The sequence below is a fragment of the Branchiostoma floridae genome, chromosome 14 (assembly GCF_000003815.2).
Source record: "Branchiostoma floridae strain S238N-H82 chromosome 14, Bfl_VNyyK, whole genome shotgun sequence".
NCBI classification, from domain to species: Eukaryota; Metazoa; Chordata; class Leptocardii; order Amphioxiformes; family Branchiostomatidae; genus Branchiostoma; species Branchiostoma floridae.
In genome coordinates, this window is record NC_049992.1 from 3992125 (window position 1) to 4015775 (window position 23651).

Genomic DNA, 23651 nt, shown 5'->3' on the forward strand with positions numbered 1-23651 from the left:
GTGGCAGCCAGAAATTCCTTCCATCTGTGTTGTTACAATACCCCACTCTGACTTGTTTCATCATGTTATCTATTATAACGTTATGTCACAACTATTATGATTACTACATGTAGTCAGGCTCATGTAGTATATTCCATTGAATGCCCACCTTCGAAGCTGAACACCGTCCTGAAGTGATCTCCAAGCAGATGTTTGAGAAGGCTAAATCGTTACCTTTTACTGATGCTCTTTTCTGTGACTTAGGGGGTGGTTTGCCAGAGAAACGGGCAACTGGAAATCATTGTGATTTAGCGTACCCAACATCTGCTTGGAGATTATTCCGTAGACTACGAGAAAACACCCCTATGTTATCCCAGAATGGTATCGCCTGATCTCGTCGTTTCTCGCGACGTTCACTCCGAACAATCTGCGCATGCCCCGGATTCTGTTTGCGAAAATGGGGAAGATCACTGAAGATGGCGGTGAATAGCGAATCAGAAGGTAATCTTTCTCTTCTTTTCTAGCGATTTATGCCAGATCTTTTCCGGACACCGTTGTGAAAGGTACGGCCTGTTCATAGCTTCCGTTTTCCGGTGTCAGAGAGTTCAGATCTGCCCGTTTGGGGACGGAACATGCGTTGTTGCCAGCCACGAGAGAAATCGCGGAGTCAGGCACTTTCGGCAACTACTTGTCGATTCCGCAAACACGAAGCCGGCGGAATGAATAATGACAAATCTGAATATTTACACCTCGTCCTGCCGATGTTCCAGGCGAGTAGGTAGGATAAAAATCAGTAGTTCGAGGTTTACGTGTTGTGAAACGGTTCACCCCATCGTGAACCGATCCACTCTGCTGACATGTTGATATTCACAACATAACATAGCCTTATTTTTCACCGCCTTATATAAGATGTTCCCGCCTTTCCCGTCCCTTCCTCAGGCGCCACGGAGAAGGACGACAAGGACGGGGTGGCCCCCCGGCCCAGCAAACTGCCCGACAAGCTCCAGGCCCTGCCCAAACCGTCGGCCTTTCCTCGCGTCCGCCACAGATGGAACACGAACGAGGTGTGTGTGTGTGTCATTGTGTGTACGTTTGGGGGTGGGCGGGAAATCGTGACGAAAATAAAACACAAAACATCACACAACCTCCGCGTGAACTGTAGTCACGGGACCAGGTTTATCTGTGCCGACCACAACAGGTGCCTTGTTAGGAAGGCTTCCAACGCTTTTGGGCCGCTAATGCCAGCACTGGTATTAATATGCTGCGCACATGTCCGTGGTAGCAGGTCGGGAATATAGACTAGAGAGATTCACGCTTTCCTGGTCTATTTAGGACAAACAATAGGTGATCAGGAGGATGATAAGTTTGTATAGATACACTGATGAGGGTTTGACACCATGTACTTCAGTGTATTGTGTTGTTACAGTTCAAATGAATACACATGAATCAAACAACTGGATAAATATAATACAGGCGAGAGAGAATTTATCAGGATATTTGATAGATTTTGTATTACATAATGTTAATGTTATCATTTATTTATAACAAAACAATGTAGTACAAAATAAAACAGATACATAGATGAAGCAACTGAAGAATTTATCAGGTTGCTTGATTTATTTATGTTACGTAAGTTTGTATAGATGCCCTTTTCACTATTGTGTTGAAAAGGTCAGGGAACAGGTATAAATAGATGAATGCAGAATCGAATGTTGATTTATGTATACAGATAATTTACAGACATACATGCACATGTACATACTAGTACATGGCAGTTGCAGATTTGTATGGGAAAATTTTTGAAGGAAAAAGATTCATCCTTCCATCCATTCATTCATTCATTCATCCATCCGAGTTCCATGTCTTTCATAAGTCTATCCCTCCATCCATCCATTTATCCCTCCATCCAGATTCCTTTCATAAGCCTATCCCTATATCCCTATATCCATTCATTCATTCATTCATTTATCTATGCAGTCATGCTTCTTTCCGTCCATCTAACCATCCATTCATCCTTCCCCATCATCCCTCCATCCATCCCTCCATCCTTCCATCCATCCTTCTTTCTATTCATCCAGTATGATTTAATATATTATATTATGCAGTTCAAGCATTTGAACCAAATAATTGTGCATAATCATTGTCTCCCCTTGTGTTGTCATTGGACAAAAAATCAATGGAATCAATCCACGAGCCCCTGGCATCCCTATTCCCCACATGTCTGCTATACTATAGGCTCTAACAACAAGGTGATTGACTGACAATTTTATTCAATTTGTGCAGAAATTTATGTCTGATAAATGAGCCGTTGGGGTCCACTGAGACCACAGCACCTTTTGTGACACAAAGGGCACGAAAATTGGTGTCATGTTTTAGAGCTTGAAATTAATCGTAAGTTTGGGACCAGGTGTTTTTCAAGCACCTGTGTTTAGAGTACTGAAGTAGCACTTGAAATACTCACCTGCAAGTTTCAGAAATTTTTTCTAGGTATATTAACAACTTACAATTTTGCAGGATGGAAACAAAAATAGTGGAATCGGTATCATGGGTCACGATTAAGATAATACTGTAAATTCAGTTCCTGTATTAAGTGTTTTATTGTGTTTTAGAAGGGAAAACCAGGTTTTCGGTGGGTTCTGAATTCACAGTTTTGATGTACAAGGTTAAGTCATGCAAGGTAGACATATTCATAGGTCATAAATTAGGGATGGACAGAGTCGTCTCTGAAAAAATCACCCCAGACGTTTCATGATTTACTATCGCTTATGTTATCCGATCGTATTTAGAATACAACAGCATCTGTATTTTTGCATAAAGTCTCTGCAAATTGCAAGTAGTAAAATTTACAATTTACAATTATATCAAGGGACCAAAAAAAATCCATCTCACGAGTCCTGGAATCACCGTCACAAATCCTGGCAGCCAGGAGAAGTGGAGGGGTTTATGGGCCAGATTTGGGTTGGAAATGTGTTCGGTAGTGATATGGGTGATCAGGGGTCATCACCATGGTAACGGCACACAGGGATCGGTCGTCACCATGGTAACACTATCGGGTGGGTAATTTTCTCATTTCTGTCTGAAAATCTCTCCTTGGCATGCAACAAGGCTGGGAGTCTCCTCCCAAATACAAGCTAAGAAAGACTGAATGGGAATACAGATACATGTACTAGTACATGCATGAGGTTTAGACAGGGACTACTCAATGCTTGGACAAAACTACATCAGTACATATACAGGGTTGGCACAGAGAAAGGCCACAAATTTAATGTGAATTACACAATTGTTGTTTGCTAAAAGTCAGAGGCTTTTGAATTTGGATGTTCAATATGTTGAAGTCTCTGTGGTTGTGTTTTACAGGAAATCGCTGGCTTTTTGCTATGTTTTGACATCCATCAACAATGGCTGTCAACAACGCCCAAACTCAGGTGAGAAAATATATGTAGTACTCTTAACAAGTTACTAACATAATTTGTAGGTTCATTATATCTGGGAAATTCCCCAAGGTCTTTTCCACTAACAGTAACACGATGAAGAGTGGACCACGGCTTAACATCCCGTCCTAAGGACTGTAACACAGTCCAGTACTTAGCGTGCATGTTGGGTGAGTGACACAGCCGGAAACTCACAGTCACAGCTTCTACTTTTTCTAGCTAGTTCCAGAGACAGTGCCACTAACCACTAGACTAGGCTTGTCACCCCCAGTCTAGTTCCACAGCAGCAGGGATGTGTGAGCTATATAGTCATGGTTCATGTTGATGTTGTGAAAACATTGCACTGCACACAGCTGGCCGACCTCTGACCCCACAGACTAATTGGGGTGTCAGCTGCTGACCTCTGACCTCCTTGAGTGATGAGGATGACAGCCCCTGCCCTATCAGGTTTCAGTCACACCCCTTCCTGAGATGGGACTGAACTTGGTGTTGTTGACCTGCTGGTTTCTGTTGTTGTTGGGCATCAATTTTAGCCTGGTATCCAGCCGTAATATAGCGCTTGAGTCTCTTCTCTCCTCTTCGTAACTCTGCTGTCCAGGGCTGTAAATGGTCACTTCCCACAGAGGGGGCCGGCAGATGTTGGGTGGGCTGCAGCTGCTATAAGCAAGATTTGATCAGGCTAATTAGTGACTAGTTAGTGACCAGATCAGGCTTAGAAGACTAAGGTGGTTCGGACATGTAGTAAGAAGACCACCAAACACATTAGTCCGCAAAGCATTCTATTGCGAATTGCGAAGAGGAGAGAAGAGACTCTGGAGTGGAGCTATATTACGGCTGGATACCAGGCTACATCAAATTACCCTGTGCTAGTTCTGGCTACTTGGTTCTTGGAACACTCAACAGCATAAAATGTGTCCCACCAAAATGTTACTTATTCCCATAAGCTCACGTCTAGTTAAGTCTCTGATGTGTACTCTCCAAAGAGAAGTTTGGCTCCAGCTTTGTTTTTATGTGTTTTGGCATTTTATTAGGCTTCCTATAGTATTATCATAGTTCTGGTTTCAGCTTGAAGAGTACTTCATGTAAGCCTATCAGACCACATGTGTAGCTTCATGAGTCATGACACCCACTTCCAGGTTTTGGGACAGAAGCACAAAGCAGGAAATACATTAGCAACATGCAGCATGTCCTGTTACCAGTGACACAGTCCTACGTAATAGACTCAACTGTATTGACATGGATAATTTTAGGCTTGCAAGAGATGAAGCGAAGCAATGAACAAACATGATTTTGCTCTTTAAAAATTTTTTTTTGTCTTCGACAGACCCCAGAGTGGGTCGATGATCCTCTACAACAGGAAGAAGGTGAAGTACAGAAAAGACGGCTACAGCTGGAAAAAACGCAAGGATGGCAAAACTACCAGAGAAGATCACATGAAGCTCAAAGTACAGGGTGTAGAGGTAAGGTAGCCGAGGTAACAGACTTGGGGCATTCTGGTATTCAAATTGTAACATACGTCAATCTGGTATCCATGGCAACAGATCAGACTTACATCATTTTGGTATCCATGGGAACAGACTAATGTCTTATATTATTCTGGTATTTATGGACACGGACAATTTTTCTTGTATAAAATATAGTAAGAGGTATACTTTTATTAGACATTTTGGTATCCATGGTAATGAACCCATATCACTACTGTAGATATGATATTCTGATATCCTTGACTATAGATACATATGATTTTGGAACAGTATCTTATAGTATGGTAACAGACACCAACTCTGAAGAGGTAGCTTCTTTCTGTTATAAGATTGGGGGTCGTTTAGTGTATGCATACAATGTACCGTACCATCATCAGGTTCATAAACATCTATGTATATTGACTACTGTTATTTCTCCATGTGTGTGCCTGTATGTCTGTTATGTGAATTCCTCAGTCATACACAGGTATACAGGTACAAATGTACACAGGTGTTTGTGTAGGTTGTACACATGTATCTCCCCCCACAGTGCCTGTATGGCTCAATGGCTATAATGTACATTCCTCTATCATTGTACAGGTACATGTACAGGTGTATACAGGACCAAGTATACAGGTATACAGGTACGGGTGTATGCATATGATGACTGTTGTTGTTATATCCCCTCCACAGTGCCTGTATGGCTGCTATGTGCATTCCTCTATCGTGCCAACATTCCACAGAAGATGCTACTGGTTGTTGCAGGTATGTTTGCTCTGTTTCTACACACTGTACATTTACTAATGAGTTCATACCTCTTGTGTTTGTTGTGTAGATCCAGTTAAAGTGTTGGTATACTACCTGAGGCCACACAAATTTATTTTCTTGGTTGGTTCAAACATTTTAGAATAAAGATGAAAATAGAAGGTTGAAATGAAAGATTGCATCTGAGTCTTCATACATGTCACCACACTCCCTGAAACTGTGTATACCAAGGTACAGCCCTCAGTTTTTTTTTAAACCAGCGATGCAACAAATAAAATTGTTTTACCCTGATCATGTTTTAATGTTTGCTTGTTTGTGTAGAACCCAGATAATGTGTTGGTACACTACCTGAATGCTTGTTTTTTTGTTTGTTTATTTAGAACCCAGATATCGTGTTGTTACACTGCCTGATAATTTGTTTGTTTATTTCTGTTGTTTGTTTGTTTGCTTGTTTAGAACCCAGATATCGTGTTGGTACATATCTGACCATGTGTTTGTTTGTTTGTTTGTTTGCTTGATTAGAACCCAGATATCGTGTTGGTACACTACCTGAATGTGCCGACTACTGAGGACTCCAAACCCTCCATCCCCCCAACCATTCCCCTCCGCATCGACTCACAAGAATGGACAAAGGACGAACTCCTCAAGCAGCTCAAGCCCATGTGTGAGTTATCAAGTGTTCTTTAAAACTATCCACCAAAGATGCCCCGACTGTGCTTGGTGATAACAAATTCCACTCTACGATACATTTGTAGTTCTGGGAAAGTACTACATGTAGTTAAACAATAAACCTGCCATATATGATAATGCGAGTTCATTCAAGATAGACTACTTAAAATTTGGTTCTAATGTGTTGGTTGTATGAGTCCAAACAGATTCAGAAGTGAGATAAAGAAGATTATATGATGATGGAACAGCTTTTGTGACAGTTTATTTTGTTGAAAAAAAAACAACAGTTTTCTAGATAAATGACTTATTCCTGTGTTGATGTTAAAATTTTGTATTTTTGCTCTTCAGTTGCAGGAGTCAAGGTCGGAAGTAACAACGACGTGGTGAGTACATATTATGGGCTATGTTGCATATTATGGGCTATGTTGCATATTATGGGCTATGTCACATATTATGGGCTATGTTGCACATTATGGGCTATCATATTACTGGGCTATGTCATCAAAATTGCAGTGAGGGCTAAATCCTGTGCATTATGGACTTCATTGCATATCATAATTGCAGTTATATCACATACATTAGGGGGTATATCACAAGACAGTATGGGCTATGTCATATGCATTATGAGTCATGATATAACTTATGTTTGTGAAAGTTCAGTTCCCACATGTACAATGTACTTTCTGCATGTGAAAGTCAGTTAGGCTGCAAGAGGGGTCAAAGTATAAGTTATGATTTCAAAGGGTTTGAAAAATCTGAATAGTTCATCTTACCAAAGGTTGTTATTGTTGAGGCTTAGTGTGTATTTATTTGTTTTGCACACTCACATCCGTTTTGGGGTTTCCAGAGGATGTCATCCATACAAATTACAATAAAATCAGCTTGACCTTAGTGTATTTATTTGTTTCCCCCGTCCAGAGCGAGACGATTGAGGCAGTTGTGGAGAAGCTACTGGACAACAAGGCGCCCAAACCCCAGCCTAAGACAGTCACGCACGCCTGCGTCTGTGCTAAGGATGGGGCCGGACCCAAGCAGAAGTGTGGTCACACTCCCCACCGAATCATCTCGCCCAAGGTCGAGAGTACGCGTTCCGAGATAGACAGTCCTGCGGGCATGGGCGCCGACGTGGTGACCCCCGACCTCCCGCCGCCCCAGCCCACCGCGCCGACCGTGGTGAACATGATCGGGAAAGTTCCCAACGGACTTGCGACGCGGAATGGCGCGGTGGTTAGCCTGAACGGCCTGGCGGGCCCGGGTACAGGCGGCGTTCAGAACGGGATGTTCTCTAGCGGCATCGCGGTGACGGGGATTAGCACGAGTGGTTCGATAGTCAGCGCAAATCTCTTGTGTGGAGTTCCCGTGCTGCCTGGGTATGCTACAGAGGACCAGCTTTCTACATCCGTCGTCGCCGCCCCCCTCCCCACTGGGATGGTTTCGATGGTCCCCCAGTCTTCGCACAACGTCGCCATTTCCACCACGGATGGAGGCAGCGCCATGGTGTTCCAGCACGCGACCGCCACGCAGCCGAACAGCGTCCCCATGGTTCTAAATGGCATCGCGTCGTCAGCACAGGGTTGGTCCGTGAAGGTTGAAAACGAACTTCCGCCCGCTAGCGCCGCGGCAAACTCGCACAGCCCAAGCATGAACCACGCCATCAACACAAGATTTCTCTCGTCGCAAGGCTCGTTCGACCTCCCACCATCATCCATGCTGACCATCTACGAGTCCAACGCGCTGGCGGGCCAGGCTCTTGTCGGCCATGCTCTACCGGGCCAGACGATGGCCGACGCGGCCCCCGTGAGTCGCTACAGTCTGAACCTGGACACGATCCACGGGGAGGGTCACGCCATGACGGCCCCATCCACCCCCAGTAGGGCGCCGCGCAGCTTCACTGGCGGGGGATACAGCCGCAAGATGGCGCTCGACGCCAAGGGCTTCGTCAAGCGCAGCAAGAGCCTGGACGAGCAGGTTCTCCAGACGGGTAACCATGGTAACCACGCCCCTCCGAACGGGTTTGTCCTCGAGGGGGCAGGCGTGGCTCAGGGGGGAGACCGGCAGCTACTCTTTGCTCAGGACATGACAAGTGCAATAGGGGGGGAGGCGGTAGGGGGGTTGAACACTGGCAGTTTCGGAGAAGGGCTAAACCATCCCTACCCCCCTCCCGACTACAAGACCGCGGTGGCGATGAATGCAGCAGGGACCCGCGACGCCATAGGGTCTCCCACTGTAGTTTCGAGCGGAGGGGACGGTCAGCTGACCTCACCCCTGAGTGAGACCAACGAGTTTGGTTGTCGTGACATCCTCCTCAGCGGCAGTAGCGTGATCCCGACGGGTCTGTCGCACGCAAACGGACACCTCTCGCCCCCGCAGAACCTGACCCTTAACCTCAGCTCACTCTCCTCCAACCAGGCGCTCGACAACCTGGACCTGAACACCCCCACCTCCGACGTGGACCTGTCCAATTTCGACGCGTTCGATAACATCATGTTGGACACACAGCTGTCGGACCTGCTGCCGGAGCTGGAGAACACGGATTCCAACGACCGTAGCGTCGACCACGGCAACGACCCTTCCGAGAACGGAACGTACGGGCGCTGCGAGAGGTCGGCCCAGAGAAACGAGCTGGTCTGCATCACGGACTTCTCACCCGAATGGTCGTACCCCGAGGTTTGTTTGTTTCATTTGTTCAGATCTTTACCTTGCATCTGGTACACCTGCCTTAGAAGTTGACCTACCCAAAGTCACAAGACAGTCAATGACATATACTGAGTCTCCTATTAACTTTGGACATGCACCTACCCGGAACGCAACATTAGAACATAACCTATATCCAAAATGCAAAGGACACATATTATAACTAGTATCAAAACATGCAACTTGGACACTTTTTTGCTCTGGGTTGATTAAGATTTTAAATGTGATTTTCTCCTTGATTCTCAGCCTTAGGGTCTTTGGGTTAAACCATGTCACACTGTAAATTGTAAATTTAACCCCAAGCTATTATCGAGCTTTTATACGATACGGTGTTTTAAAGCTTAAAGCTCAATATTTGTACACTAACGTTTTAAGCAGTAAGGGAACTTTGATGCTGTCAGTTACCATACAAGCCTTTATGCGTCGCTGTGTTCTTGATCGCCGTATCTAAAATAACTACGGTGCACCTTTCGGATTCGATGCCCGGTACGTCCCGATAGCGTACTTACCCACGGGTGAATGTACAGTACAGTTGGACAAAAGCACTCACACAGATCTTTCTTAAAAAGGTATGAGCTACACAGATCTTTCTTTAAAAAGTATGAGGCTATATACGTTTTAGCATTCGTTAACTTTATAATGATATACTATATATTAGATTTTTTTTTTTTAAATTCTGTAACAACTAAATTTGAACTTTCTTACAACGAAATTTCCTCCCATATTAAAGTAGACTGTCCCATTGACCGCCGCCATCTTTATTCTAAACATAACATCGTAATGGCAGTCAAAATCCGACGCAAACTGGCCGATTTCGGCACAAAATCGCGCTAGTTATCATCAAAAATCGATGAAAACCTCAATGTTGAAAATGATGCGGTCGTTATGGGTCCGAATTTAGGCCGGTCGCGGTCGCGTTGGCCAGGTGGTCGTTGAGAAAAGGTCGCTTAATGCTTACGTCAATGGGAAAAAAAATCGGGACCGAGAAAAAGCGGTCGAAATGGCCAGGTGGTCGCTGAGAAGAGGTGGTCGCTTGGGCAGGTTTGACTGTATAATTTTCAGGGTTGCTTGGGTTAAACCATTGTCTATTTGCAGGGAGGAGTGAAGATCCTGGTGACAGGCCCGTGGCACTCCAGCACCACGGTGTACAGCTGTGTGTTTGGGTTGAACCATGTATATTTGCAGGGGGTTTGGTTTAAACCATTATGTATTTGCAGGGGGGAGTGAAGATCCTGGTGACAGGCCCGTGGCACTCCAGCACCACGGCTGTGTGTTTGGGTTAAACCATGTATATTTGCAGGGGTGTTTGTATTAAACCATTATATATTTGCAGGGAGGAGTGAAGATCCTGGTGACAGGCCCATGGCACTCCAGCACCACGGCTGTGTGTTTGGGTTAAACCATGTATATTTGCAGGGGTGTTTGGATTAAACCATTATATATTTGCAGGGAGGAGTGAAGATCCTGGTGACAGGCCCGTGGCACTCCAGCACCACGGCATACAGCTGTGTGTTTGGGTTAAACCATTATATATTTGCAGGGGTGTTTGGGTTAAACCATTATATATTTGCAGGGGGGAGTGAAGATCCTGGTGACAGGCCCGTGGCACTCCAGCACCACAGCGTACAGCTGTGTGTTTGATGACATCAGCGTCCCTGCCAGCCTGGTGCAGAGTGGGGTCCTCAGATGTTACTGTCCAGGTCAGCACAAAAATGTTGTTTATTTTAGTTGGATCTATATTAGTATAACAGTGGGGTCTAGGGGTGGCTACCGGTAAAACTGTTTGCTTTTCATGTTGGAGCAGTCTGAGGAAACCAAACTTGTTCAAAATCAGTGGAACGGATTTCGGATCAATTAGAAAATGAACAGATTATATCAGCAGGCAGTCCTACGTTTGGGGGCTTATAGTCTGTGTAACACAAACTCCGCTGTCCAGGGCTGTAACTGGCCCCTCCCCGGCGGATGTTTGGCGGGCTGCTATAAGCGAGATTTAATCAGGCTAGGGGGCTTAGTGGTGCAATAAAATAACAAGTATCAGTGTTTGGTAACTGTGGGGTGTTTCCCCAGAGCCCAGAGGTCATGCTACTGATCCTTTACCCTGGGAAAAGGCACTTAATAGGACTTTCCTCACTCCACCTAGGTGTAAAAATGGGTACTATAAGTAGTATAACAATGACATGACATTGTTTAATTCTATGCAGCCCATGAGACTGGCCTGGTGACCCTTCAGGTCGCGGCGGGCGGGGTGCCCATCTCCAAGTCTGTCGTGTTTGAGTACCGGACGCGCAGCGTTCTACAGAGCGCCGGCTCACAGCGAGAGTGGCTCTCCCTGGACGGTTTGTTTACACACACCTATTTCTTTGTCAGTCAAAATTTCAGATTTTTGCAATAATGCTGGACATGAAAATAACTCTGAGGAGGAACTCTATAACTTTGTCACTTATAGAATTCATGCTACCGGAAAGGAATGCAGGATGTTAAGCTATGGTTCACTGTTCATTGTACTTGTGGAAAAGAGCCAACATGTGTAATATGCCAAAGTGGGTTTACAATGGCTATACAGATACAGATACAGGGGAATTAGCCTGCCTTCTCTGTCCCAACCAGTGGAAGAGAACACTTTCTTTAAGAAGGTTTGAGATGACTTTCACTGTTTATTTCAGAGCGCCAGTTTAAGATCTCCATCCTGGAGAGATTGGAGCAGCTGGAGAACCGGCTGGGTACCAGGAGGGGGGCGGGGCAACAGGACAGCTCTGGACAGGTGAGCATGTGTCTCTCTTGAAGGCTTGTCTTTCTTCTTCTCAGTACCTTCTAGGGTGGTATGGGATCACTCTAGGAATGTTGCATTGCAAAGTTTTGTTGACTTAGAGAATTTAAGGACAATCTTCTGTCTCTTTATATAACTGTTGATGATAATGATAATATGTCTTTGGTGGGGTGCTGCATAGTACATATACATGAAAATGTTTATAAGATTATATGCAGTATAGTTATCCACTGTAATGAGGAATTCAAGTATTACTAAGTGAAGTAATGGCAAATGGATCGACAGGGCCTGTCAATAGTGTCATTGACATGTTGGCAAAGCTAATGTTTTTTTGATTGATTGATTGATTAACAGGCTTCTTGCCATTCCTGGAGCATTGACCCGTTGATGTGTGTCAATTTAAGTCAGATGTCATGAATTGATTGGTTGAATGATTTGTTGAATGATTGATTGATTGATTGATTGACAGGGATCTGGCCAGGGTACCCAGCATTCCCTGGAGGACCGTCTGATCGCGGTGTGCTCCCAGCTGATGACTCGCACCTGGATCAAGCCGGAGGCTGCACTTCCCACCTGCTCCGCTAGGGGGATGACTCTGCTGCACCTGGCAGCCGCACTGGGCTACAGAAGACTGGCCGAGAAGCTCATGGTCTGGAGGTGAGTAGGGGTGTATTTGGTTGTACTTGTACTTTCTGTAGGGCTTTATGGAAAAAAAAATGTACCAAAGCAAACACTGAAATGGTTGGGACTCCATCAGCCTCCTTCGTAGAGTAGATCTGCCTACTGCAGCTTCATTGTTTATTCCATGAACAAGGCTGACAGAGTCCCAACTTGTTTAGTGTTCCAGGTTACTAGGTAAGTTATACTTTGTTCAATGAAACATGAACATTAACCCAGTGAACACAGATAAACTTTCTTGCTAAGCTGTAGGGCTTTACTTAACCTAACCATACATTTTACTTTAGAGCTATGTATCACTGCCTGTGCAGCACATTGCTGTTCTAATATTTTCCTTGTCATCACTGCAGGAGCCAGAGTTCCAGTGTGGTCCTGGAGGTGGAGGTGGACCCACTCAATGTTGACCACTTCAACTGCACACCACTGGTAAGGGCATAGGTCATAGTGCAACTGCACACCACTGGTAAGGGCATAGGTCATAGTGCAACTGCACACCACTGGTAAGGGCATAGGTCATAGTGCAACTGCACACCACTGGTAAGGGCATAGGTCATAGTGCAACTGCACACCACTGGTAAGGGCATAGGTCATAGTTCCACTGCACACCACTGGTAAGGGCAAAGGTCATAGTGCAACTGCACACCACAGGTAAGGGCAAAGGTCATTATTCAACTGCACACCACTGGTAATAAGGGCATAGGTTATAGTTGAACTGCACACCACTGGGAAGGGCATAGGTCATTATTGTTTAACTGCACACAGCTGGTAAAGACATAGATCATAGCTCAACTAAGCACCACTAGTCATAAGTCAAGGTTTACTAGTGCACAGCCAATAGGATTATAGTTTATAGATTATTGTGCAACTGTACACCAGTTGGTGAGAGACATTCTCTCCCTTTGACGTCACAAACTGTAATTGTAGATGGTAATTCTGGTTAAATAGTTGGAAATACAGCACTAGCATGTGTGTTCCCTTGGTCTAAGATGTTTAGGACTACAACTTGCTAGCCGCCATGCTAGATAGAAACGCTTGGTCAGACATTGTTAATGGCACCTCATATGAGGATGAACTGAACTGACAATTTTTAACAGTCTATCCTGTTGCTCTGCAGATGTGGGCCTGTGCCATGGGCCACACCGACACAGCGTACTTCCTGTGCCAGTGGAACCGCGCCGCCCTGACCGTCCCGGACTCCCTGGGCCGCCTCCCCGCGTCCTTGGCCCGGGCCCGCGGCCACCCCCGCATCGCAGAGGAGCTGGAACTGACCCAACAGGAAGGTCACCTCCCGAGCTTCAAGCCTCCGCCCGTCCACGCCTCTCCGTTCTCGCCCAGGGGCCTCTCGCTGCCGCTGGGCGCTGGACTCCGGCTGTCCCCGCTTGACCCCGAACACTCTCCGTCATCCGCCTGCTCCACCCTCAGCTCAGCCTCCCCCAACTCCAGCAACCTCTCACCCAACCAGGAGGCAGCGCAGCGCAAGAGCGCCCCCAGGCTCTCTCAGGAGGAACTGCACCTCCTTCTGCAGAGGTCCATCTCCCGGATGAACCCCAACATCTTGAACTCCAGCACAAACGTCTTAAACCCCGGCAGCAACGTCTTAAACTCTAGCACCAATGTCTTAAACCCTAGCAGTAGCATCTTAAACCCTAGCAGCAGCATCTTAAATCCTGGAACCAGCCTCTTAGACCCCAGCCTGGTGAAGATGGAGACAGAAGAGGCCATGCACACGGATCAGCCGACCTTGTCAGACACCCTGCGAGCCAGGAACCTGCGACAGGCACAAGCCACTGGTAAGGACATAGTTCAACTGTACACCACTAGTAAGGTTATAGGTCATAGTTCAACTGTACACCACTAGTAAGTGCGTAGGTTCAACTGTGCACTACTAAATAAGGGCATTGTTCACAAGTCAACTGTACACCAGGACTGATAAGGGCATACTTTTACTAGATTTACAGGGCTGGTAATAGTGAATACATAATCATATATGTTACCTATTCTGAATGTTATACTTTAGCATTACCAGTACTGCATGATATGTATCGTTTGAGACCCTTCTGTAAACCGGACCCCAATGTCCACAAGGCCCTTTTTTTCTGAATGAAATTGGATCCAACTGTTACTTAGATAAATCATGGATTATTGACCTGTACTTGGCTTGTTTGAGCATAGACTAAAAGCGAATTAAAGGTCTTTTGTTGATAAAACCCTCTTAAAACAGAGGCCATGCAGTACAGTGATGGTGGGTACGATAAAGATTTGGACTCAGCGGAGCTCCCACCATCTCCCCAACACGACTCCATCCTATTGCTGGCCGAGCGGATTGTGTCGGCACTCCCGCCTCGATTCGTGGACGATCAGGAGATGTCTGATGAAGACTACTCCTTCCTGGACCACACCTACCGAGACGTGACCACGCCAGGTGAGAATCACCTGTAACACACCTGTACAGTGTATACTCACCTGCATACATACATACCTGTACACTCACCTGTAGTTAGTAATGATCAGGAGATGTCTGATGAAGACTACTCCTTCCTGGACCACACCTACCGAGACGTGACCAGGCCAGGTGAGAATCACTTTTAACACACCTGTACAGTGTATACTCACCTGCATACATACGTACCTGTACACTCATCTGTAGTTAGTAATGATCAGGAGATGTCTGATGAGGACTACTCCTTCCTGGACCACACCTACCGAAACGTGACCACGCCAGGTGAGAATCACGTGTAACACCTGTACAGCTTACCTGTACAGTATATACTCACCTGCATACATCCATGTACCTGTGCACACACCTGTAGCTTGTAAGTTAGCTTGAATTGTCTGTAGTTTGTGGTGCACAGTCAGAAGTTCTTTTGTGGAGTTTTTGTGCACCTCTGTAGTCTGTAGTTGATGTATAGTTTGTATTGCCTCTTTTTATTTTTAATAATTACACCTTGGTCTCTGGTTTCTAGTGCATTAACTTATATGCATGACAAAATTTAATGTAGTTTGTGTTACACCTCTGTATTATGTAATGTACCTCAGACAGTACATGTGTATGTTATGTACCTCAGTCTGCAGTATGTAATGTAAGTTTGCAGTACATGTATGTAATGTACCTCTGCAGTTTGTAGTGCACTTCTGTATTTTGTAATCTCTAATGCATTTCTAGTTTTTAAAGCACCTGAGAGTCTGTAGTTCGTAATATCTGGTGTAAGAGAAAACCAAGAATTTTTTACTCTCCCCCCAGGATCAGTGGACAGTCCCGTTGACCTGGACAGCCCGGATGACCTGCTGGAAGACTTTGCCATTGACCCCCACGACCCCCCGCCGACCCGGGAGGAGTGGTGCGAGTTCCTGAACGCCTCCGGGCGGGTGACAGAGGAACTGCAGAGCCTCACACTCACAGGTAAGGAACCATACAGAACGCCTCCAGGCGGGTGACAGAGGAACTGCAGAGCCTCACACTCACAGGTAAGGAACCATACAGAACGCCTCCAGGCGGGTGACAGAGGAACTGCAGAGCCTCACCCCCAGCTTTGCAGTTTCTGTTTTCGGTAACATTTTTTTCTAATGCTGAGCTTACAAAACTTTCGACATTGTTTCTCTATTTATTATTCTTCTGTTATCATGTTATCTGAATATTTAGGAGGTATTCCTTTGACTGGTACATATTGGATAGGGTTAATTTGCCTGAGACAATTTGCAGTTTCTGCCACACTCATTGCTCCACTACATTTACAGTGGTGTTGCCTCAATGTGCAGCCATTAAACAACATTTTTTACTCAATGTTCCTGTAACCATGGTGATGTGTTCCCCTGCAGACCAGGAACAGAAGAAGCTGTACCAAGCAGCGGCCGTCATACAGAACGCCTTCCGCCAGTACAAGGTGCATCTAACTTTCACTTACATCTGTTACTGTTACATTAATGTCTTAAAGTTAGTGTCATACAGATTATCTTCAGTAAGCCAGGTCAGTCTTCACTTTCATCTCCAATGCCCTATGTCTTAGTGTCACTAGTACTGTGAACGTCTTCTGCCAGCGTATACATGTATACTGCAAGAAAAATGTTCTATATTCTTTTGAATAACAGTACTTTATTCACAAATACATGTTTTTCAAGAGCCAACAGCTTGATGATCATCTGTCATCTCCTTCAGGGCAAAAACGACTGGTTCACTGCAGCCAGGTGTCATTGCTAGCATTGAAGTCTCAAAGTTTAACATAAAGTACTGTAACAGTTACAAAACTGCGTACTATATTCTTAAGCAACCTTTATTATCCTATATTGACTTACGATGTTTCATGTTTGGAACAGACTGTGACCTGGAAATGTCTCTGGCTGCTTTGTTTGTGTTAACTCTACAATTTTGTTAATACTTTACATTACTTAACTGTTTGTTGTTTTGTTTCCTGCAGAGTCGCCGGCAGCGTCGGCTGCGTGAGATCGAGGCTGCGATACTGATCCAGAACTACTACAGACGAGTGAGACAAACTTACTTAGTAATACTAACTAACAAAAAGTAACAAACTTTCTACAGTGTAAGTAACCAAGAAAGTACAGATGCAAGAGACCAACTTACATTGCCAAGTTCTACTATTTTTTTTCTATATACAGATCTAGAAGAACAGTTTTTTTCATTCATTTTTAGACCTCAGATTTTTTTTAATATAAAAATAGATAAGGCTCTAGTTTCTTACATGATGTTCGAAAGCAACTGCAGACATTCTTTGGATAGACGTGCATGTTTCTTGCAAAATTCATTACCCTCCCTATGAAAAAATGCTGTCTTATCCTTGTTGGCTGTTGGTTCAGTCATAGCTTGCTTGGAAATTCTACAACTCAAATCAAAATTGTATGATAAGCTACGATAAATGTGACTGCAAGCATTGTAATTGAAGTTTCCCTTCCCAGTATGCCATGTTCAAGAAGATGAATAGGGCGGCCATCTTGATCCAGAGCCGGTTCCGACGCTACTACGAGCAGAAGAGGTTCCGCCAGCTGTACCGCGCCGCTGTACTCATCCAGAGCTACTTCCGATCCTTTCGCGAACACGAGAGATTCCGGCAGTACCGGCGCGCCGCCATCATTATACAGAAACGGTTCAGGTGGGTGTTTGGTATAGGTGTCTTGGTTTGTAACTGTGTGTAGTAGCAGTAGTCCACTGTGTCCCTCTATAGTTACACTGTGTGTAACTGTGTACTATTTGCATGTATGTGAGACTGTGTGACTGTGTGCATGAGTGTGTGTGTATTAGTGTGAATGCATGTGTGTGTGTGCGTATATTTGTACACGTGTTTGCATGCGTGTATGTACATTTGTATGTGTGTGAGTGTGTTTCTCTGCATCTTTGCCATGCATTTGTGTGTCTCTGTGTGTGTGCATGCATGTGAAGGTGAGTTATTTGGATGTATCTTTGTTGCAGCTTATGTTAAGAGAAACTGTAACAGTTGTAGTTTGTATTGATAGTACATCAATATTTGTATTGATAGTCTATAGCTGGCCGAGTAGTATAGGCTTATTTTTGACTTTTGCCATTCTCTGACCTTCATGTCCCCACAGAGGTCACTGCCAACGGAAGAGGCGTCTTCAGGAGATCATGCAGCAGTACAGACAGAGGTGAGCATCTTAAAGGAACTATTCACAATGTCTTAGATGGACAGTTTACAGTCTTGTAACTCCTATAGTACAGACAGTGTACAAATAGTGTCTCAAAAATCCCTTCACAGTATTAAAACGGTTCAGACAAACTTAAAGAAAGTTACTGTAGGAATTTAAAAAAAGGATTGTACAGACAGAACCAGAACGGGAAAGACTCACACCTTTGTGACACCTACAGAGTACACCTGAAGTCTAACACTGTTTTTTATTGGTTTGACTCTCAGACAGCAAACTGACAGCAGTAGTAGTCATTTGGTTCACATTTTTCTTATTGTAAACTTTACCCTACAATACATTCAACTTAAAAAAGACCTCATGTGTGTTACTGGTAACAGACTTAATAATATGCTGGAAGGCGTGAGAACAGTTTATGCCTTAAAAAAAGTTTTTATTCATCTTATTTTTGTGACGATTCTTTTATTTATGTTAGAATTGCTCTAATTGGTTCCATCATTGCATGAGGGTATGACTCACAGTGATGCATGTTATTATTAAATTTGTGCACATAGTTTGGTGATGATTGCACATATTTTGATAACAAGTGCACATAGTTCAATGACAGGTGCACGTAATCTGATGACAGGTGCACGTAGTAGACATGACAGGAGCACATAGTTTGATGATTTGTTTGATGACTGGCTGATTTTGCTGCCGTTGTGCCCATGTAGGCCATGCATGCTCTCAGCCTTGCTTAGATTTTGGGAACAAAAAAGGATGTGACATTCAAAATCATGGTAATCAACACTGTTTTGTTGTTTTTGTTTGCTTATCTCTCTCTCATTCTGTCACTCACAAAGTTCACATGTACAAATGTAGCCTGGCACCCCACCTCACTACATGTACCGTTTACATTTTGTAGCCTGGCACCCCAGTCTCACCACAGTTATATATTAGCCACCTTTAGCATGCAGCAGTAGCTTACCACTGTTAGTGTTCATGTGTTCAGATTCAGTTTTATTACTGATTGGCATGGCATGAGACATTTACGTAAAACAAGACATATGAACATTGATACATGATTACATAGTTTTCTAAGATTTTAGCAAGGTAGAAGATATGATGCAGCCATGGTAAAAGTAACAAACAATACTGACTGAAAAACTTCACCTCCCATTACATTACCAGGCAATTACAAAGGAACCATCAGCTGCCATTGTTCAGTTGGGACAATGTTTTGGTTTGGTTTAAAATTGCATCAACTGAGTTTGCAGAACTGATGTTTGTAATTTACCAATAGTCTAACAATTAAACCTGCCATCAGTTATTTATTTTTTTAAAGTTAAGATAACACCATATTACTAAGCTAAGCTCTGCCTGTGCCATGGTACCACACATACCCCGCCTTGCCATGTTGCCATGGCAACCCCAGCCCCGCCCAATACCTTGTTACCATGCCAACCATGGTATGTAAAAGTAGAGAAGATGAAGAGAAGATGGCTACATGTAATAACTGTGCAGGCTGGGATGCAGGCTCCAATACAAGCAGTCTTGTAACGTCTCTTCCAACTTGGTCTGTTAACTAATCCTTGCTAAAAAATGTTTCTCTACTAACATTTACTAAACAAATTTTGAATGTGCAGTTTGTTTTCCTCAATGCCTGTCACATTGAGTGTCTGTCCATTGACTTTGACAGGGTTGGACAAGTCCACTAGCCCAATTGTCCCGGGCAAGTGAATGTGCTGATTGGATAAGTGCTTGTCTTACCCCACTTGTCCGATTGGGCAAATAAGATTTTTCCATGAGTGAGATTTTGATGTACTTGTTACTTTTCCCTGTCATGGCATCAATCATTGGTCAACACAGGAAAAGAGAGCCAATGATAAAAGAATTCCATTGATGGAAGTGCAAATACATAAAAAAATGTTCTTTAAATTTTGGGCAAGTCAAAAGTTGGTTTGGGCAAGTAAATCTTTTACACAAAATTTTACTGTAAATCTTGTATGTGCTTGCCCAATAGGACAAGACTTAGAAATAAGACAAGAATTTTAGAAAACTTGTTCAACCCTGCTTTGACCTGTCTTCCTGTTCTACTGCTGTAACGACAACAACTCTTGCTGCTCGGGGAACATAGAGACACTAAACTGTGTCATGTTGTATGTTTGATCTTCACCACTGTATTTTGTGTTCTCTCTGCTGCCTTAAGTGTGCTCTGGGACTATAGAAGTGTTTTCCTGGTGAGTTTTAATGTGCTGACACATCTCCTATCAGTGCTGATACGTCTCCTATCGCATATAGTAACTCCAGTTTTCGTGAGTTTTAATGTGCTGACCTCAGTGCTGATTTGTCTCCTATCGCATTTGTAACTCCAGTTTTCCCGTTCTTGGGCTGAGCTTCTCGTGGTCCACAGTGTTCTCTTGACAAGAAACCAGGTCCTTTTGAAAACAATGTACAGTTACTAAATGTGGGTGACCTGTACACCTGTAAGAGGGTTACCATCCTTTTCAGATATAGATACACAAAAAATTACGCTCCCACATTCTAGATCTCTTATAATAGCAAACAAAAAAAAAGTTGGACGTTTTTTCTGCCCTTTGGCTACAACAATGACAGTCACAACTTTGGACGTACATTTTGTATGACTTAGCAGACACATGCTGGAGTTTTGGGCCAATCTTGTGCAAATCTTTTTCATTATACTGAAAGGAAGCCAGGCTTTGGTACAGAATCACAAGACATTCCTGATCAAAATTTCTGCCATGTATGCTCCCTGTCTTTGCAAACAACTGCGTCTCATCTACCTGTACATGTACCAAGTCAACATGTTGTGGTATCGGACCGGAGTTTCTTTTACGATTTCGGAGGTTGGCGGACAGCCTCAGGCCGAAGGGCTACAATTCCGCTAGTAAACGTAGGACGCGAAACTTAGTCAATATGGTGGAAAGCTGTTTACTGCCTCTTTCCGACAAACCTATTGGTATCGTCTGTTGCCTCTTTATTTTGGGTAGAATATGTAGTAAAATTTTAATTTGGGACCCGAAAACTATCATTTTTTAACACTTTTTTGATCGAAGCTGCTTGGAAAAAACGAATTTTCCCAGGATAACGGCCTACGTGGTAGAGAAGCTAAATTCTTCATGTTTGTGTAAAATGAAAATAAAAAAATTCCATGTGATAACTTTTTTGCAATCTCCGATGACGTCATTTCTTCGAAATCGCGTGAAAAACGATGCTATTTGGGTCATCAGGTGAAAAAACCGCATCACCGTTGCAGCGGACTAATACAAAAATGGTTTCGCTGGCCGACCAACTATTCCTCGCACAAAATCAATACAACCCACGGGCTTTTCAGGAAATACGACAAATCTATGCTCAGCTTTAACGATCACCAAGCAATAGGGAGCAAAAGTTAGGGAGACAACAGCGCGCTTCCGGCCTATTACACCACCCTTCCGCCAACTCCGGTCAGATTTGAACTCCGACCCGGAGCCTTGTGTCTGTATCTGATGCCTGTTCACAAACTTATCCAGCTGCTTGTGTAATGAGTAACCTTTGTTTGATCGTGTATCTTATCTGGATGTCTAACCTTCATTGATAATGTTTTAAACTGTTCACCAAACATTCATGTTAACCGTCTTCACACTTTACTGTCAATTGTATACATTATTGAAAACACCAAGCATATCACATATCGATAATCAATCATGGCAATCATAGCTTGTCTGCACACGTGTCTATTTCCATAGCAACGGTCTCCACGGTAACTAACCCTGTGTTCTGTGCGCAGACTGCTGGAGCAGAGCTCCCCGGTTGGCTGGATTACGCCCCTTACTGAGTGCATGTGACTGGAATCAGCTGATCTTGTGATGATCATGTGACCTGCATGGGCTGATCATGTGACTGACACGTGGACCAATCAGGCAGCAGCATGAGAAGATGCCAAGTTTGTGTGTGTAGAAAACGTGGACACAGCTTATAAATGCAGTATTACCTGAATCCCTCACAGGGAAAATGCTTTAAGTTTCCTTACTCCCTGTTTTGTTTTGTTTAACTCAATCTTGGAAGATGTATTGTAACAAACTTACATTCCATTGACTTAAACCGTTTGTGTTACTGGCATCCAAGCAAGGCAGCTAGACAAGTAATGCTAGTTCCCCTTTATCCGTGGGGTAACTTATATCTGCTGTTTTTGAAAACGGTGCGTAGGGATTTCAAGTAGACGGAAGGTGGTTTCAAATTACACTATTTGAAAATATATTGAAAATATTGCAAGTAAAAACCTCCGTCCATGGGCTTGATATCCCTGAATACCCTGTTTTAACAAACAACGGATATAGGTTACCCCACGGATAAAGGTCAACTAGTGTTACTTCTGAGATATTCTTCAAGAGAATTTGCTTCAGACTAGAAGCAGTTAAAGTTATCAGGGCTGAATGTTGACAGTTGCCTTAGCCCTGACCTCTGACCCCTGGGGTCACACCAGGCAGGCCCTGGATGGATGACCTTGACCTTTGGGGATGACCTCCATCCCAGAAGTGTTGCCAAAAATTGTTCGGTCACTTGAAGGGGAAAAAAGCTTCAAAATCATGTTAGATACGATTTCATGGCAAAAGAGATGCAGATCTAGAAAGAGAGAGAGAGCAACTCTAAACAGGTCATGGGTCAAGAGTGCAAAGGTCATAAGCAAGGGGAGTGTTCCTGACTACAGGTTGTTGGTAGCGATGCTGTCGGCTCCAGCTAACATTCTGGTATCATTCAGGTGCAACACGCGTTTGGAAATGTCCGAAATTTCCCTTGCAATTGATGTACAAAATTACCGTTCACAGTTAAGAAGAAATGCTGTAATTATCTATATCTAGCAACCTTCACAACTCCCCTTTGCACTGTGACCTGTGACCCTGCCACTGGTAGCACCGTGCCAATGATCCCTACATCAGGCACCTTGTAAATACAACGCACTTCGCAGCACAGACTTCACCACTCTACCAGTATGCACTGCTGGCCACTGAACAGTGTCCATGGTACCAGTAGTCCCTACCAACTATAACTTAATGGTACTTATTCTTCCCACTATAATGTACTGTGGTACCTCTAAGCCCTCACAATAACCTACAACACAATGGTACCTCTTTCCCATTATGACTAATATTCAGTGGTACACTTTTATTTGTACCATGTACTCCCCACTATAACATACAATCATAATGGTACATTGTGTATCTCCTCCCCTCTATATTGTACATTGGTACCTCCAACTATAATGTATGGTGGTACTTCTTTAATACTCCACACTATAACAACTATAATGGTACCTCCTACTCCCCACTATAGCATACAATGGTACTTCTTGCAACTATAACATATAATGGTACCTCTTACTCCTATTCCCCCACTATCATTATGGTACCTTCTACTCCACTATAAGATACTGTGTAACAATCATTACAGGGATAAACAAGTCCACTAGCCCTATTGTCCAGGGCAAGTGAAAGTGCTGTTCAGGCAAGTGCATGTCCTACCCCACTTGTCCGATCGGGCAAGTAAGATTTTTCCATTGATTTTAGTGCAATTTTGATATACTTGTTACTTTTTACCGTCATGACATCAAGCAAT

The 23651-nt window shown here is 44.0% G+C and overlaps 1 protein-coding gene across 1 annotated transcript; it reads left to right on the forward strand.

Annotated features, from left to right (window-relative positions):
• The first annotated feature begins 391 nt into the window (after window positions 1-391).
• Window positions 392-22846, forward strand: LOC118430932 (calmodulin-binding transcription activator 1-like). Its single transcript, XM_035841960.1, has 22 exons — window positions 392-480; window positions 919-1043; window positions 3337-3404; window positions 4735-4870; window positions 5567-5638; window positions 6161-6302; window positions 6656-6690; window positions 7226-8974; window positions 10575-10701; window positions 11203-11337; window positions 11665-11762; window positions 12238-12425; window positions 12797-12872; window positions 13561-14236; window positions 14668-14868; window positions 15688-15846; window positions 16263-16327; window positions 16859-16924; window positions 17355-17548; window positions 18003-18059; window positions 20245-20275; window positions 21826-22846. The coding sequence occupies exons 1-22, from the start codon at window positions 456-458 to the stop codon at window positions 21871-21873; spliced, it is 4473 nt and encodes a 1490-aa protein (XP_035697853.1). The 5' UTR covers window positions 392-455; the 3' UTR covers window positions 21874-22846.
• Window positions 22847-23651: the final 805 nt, after the last annotated feature.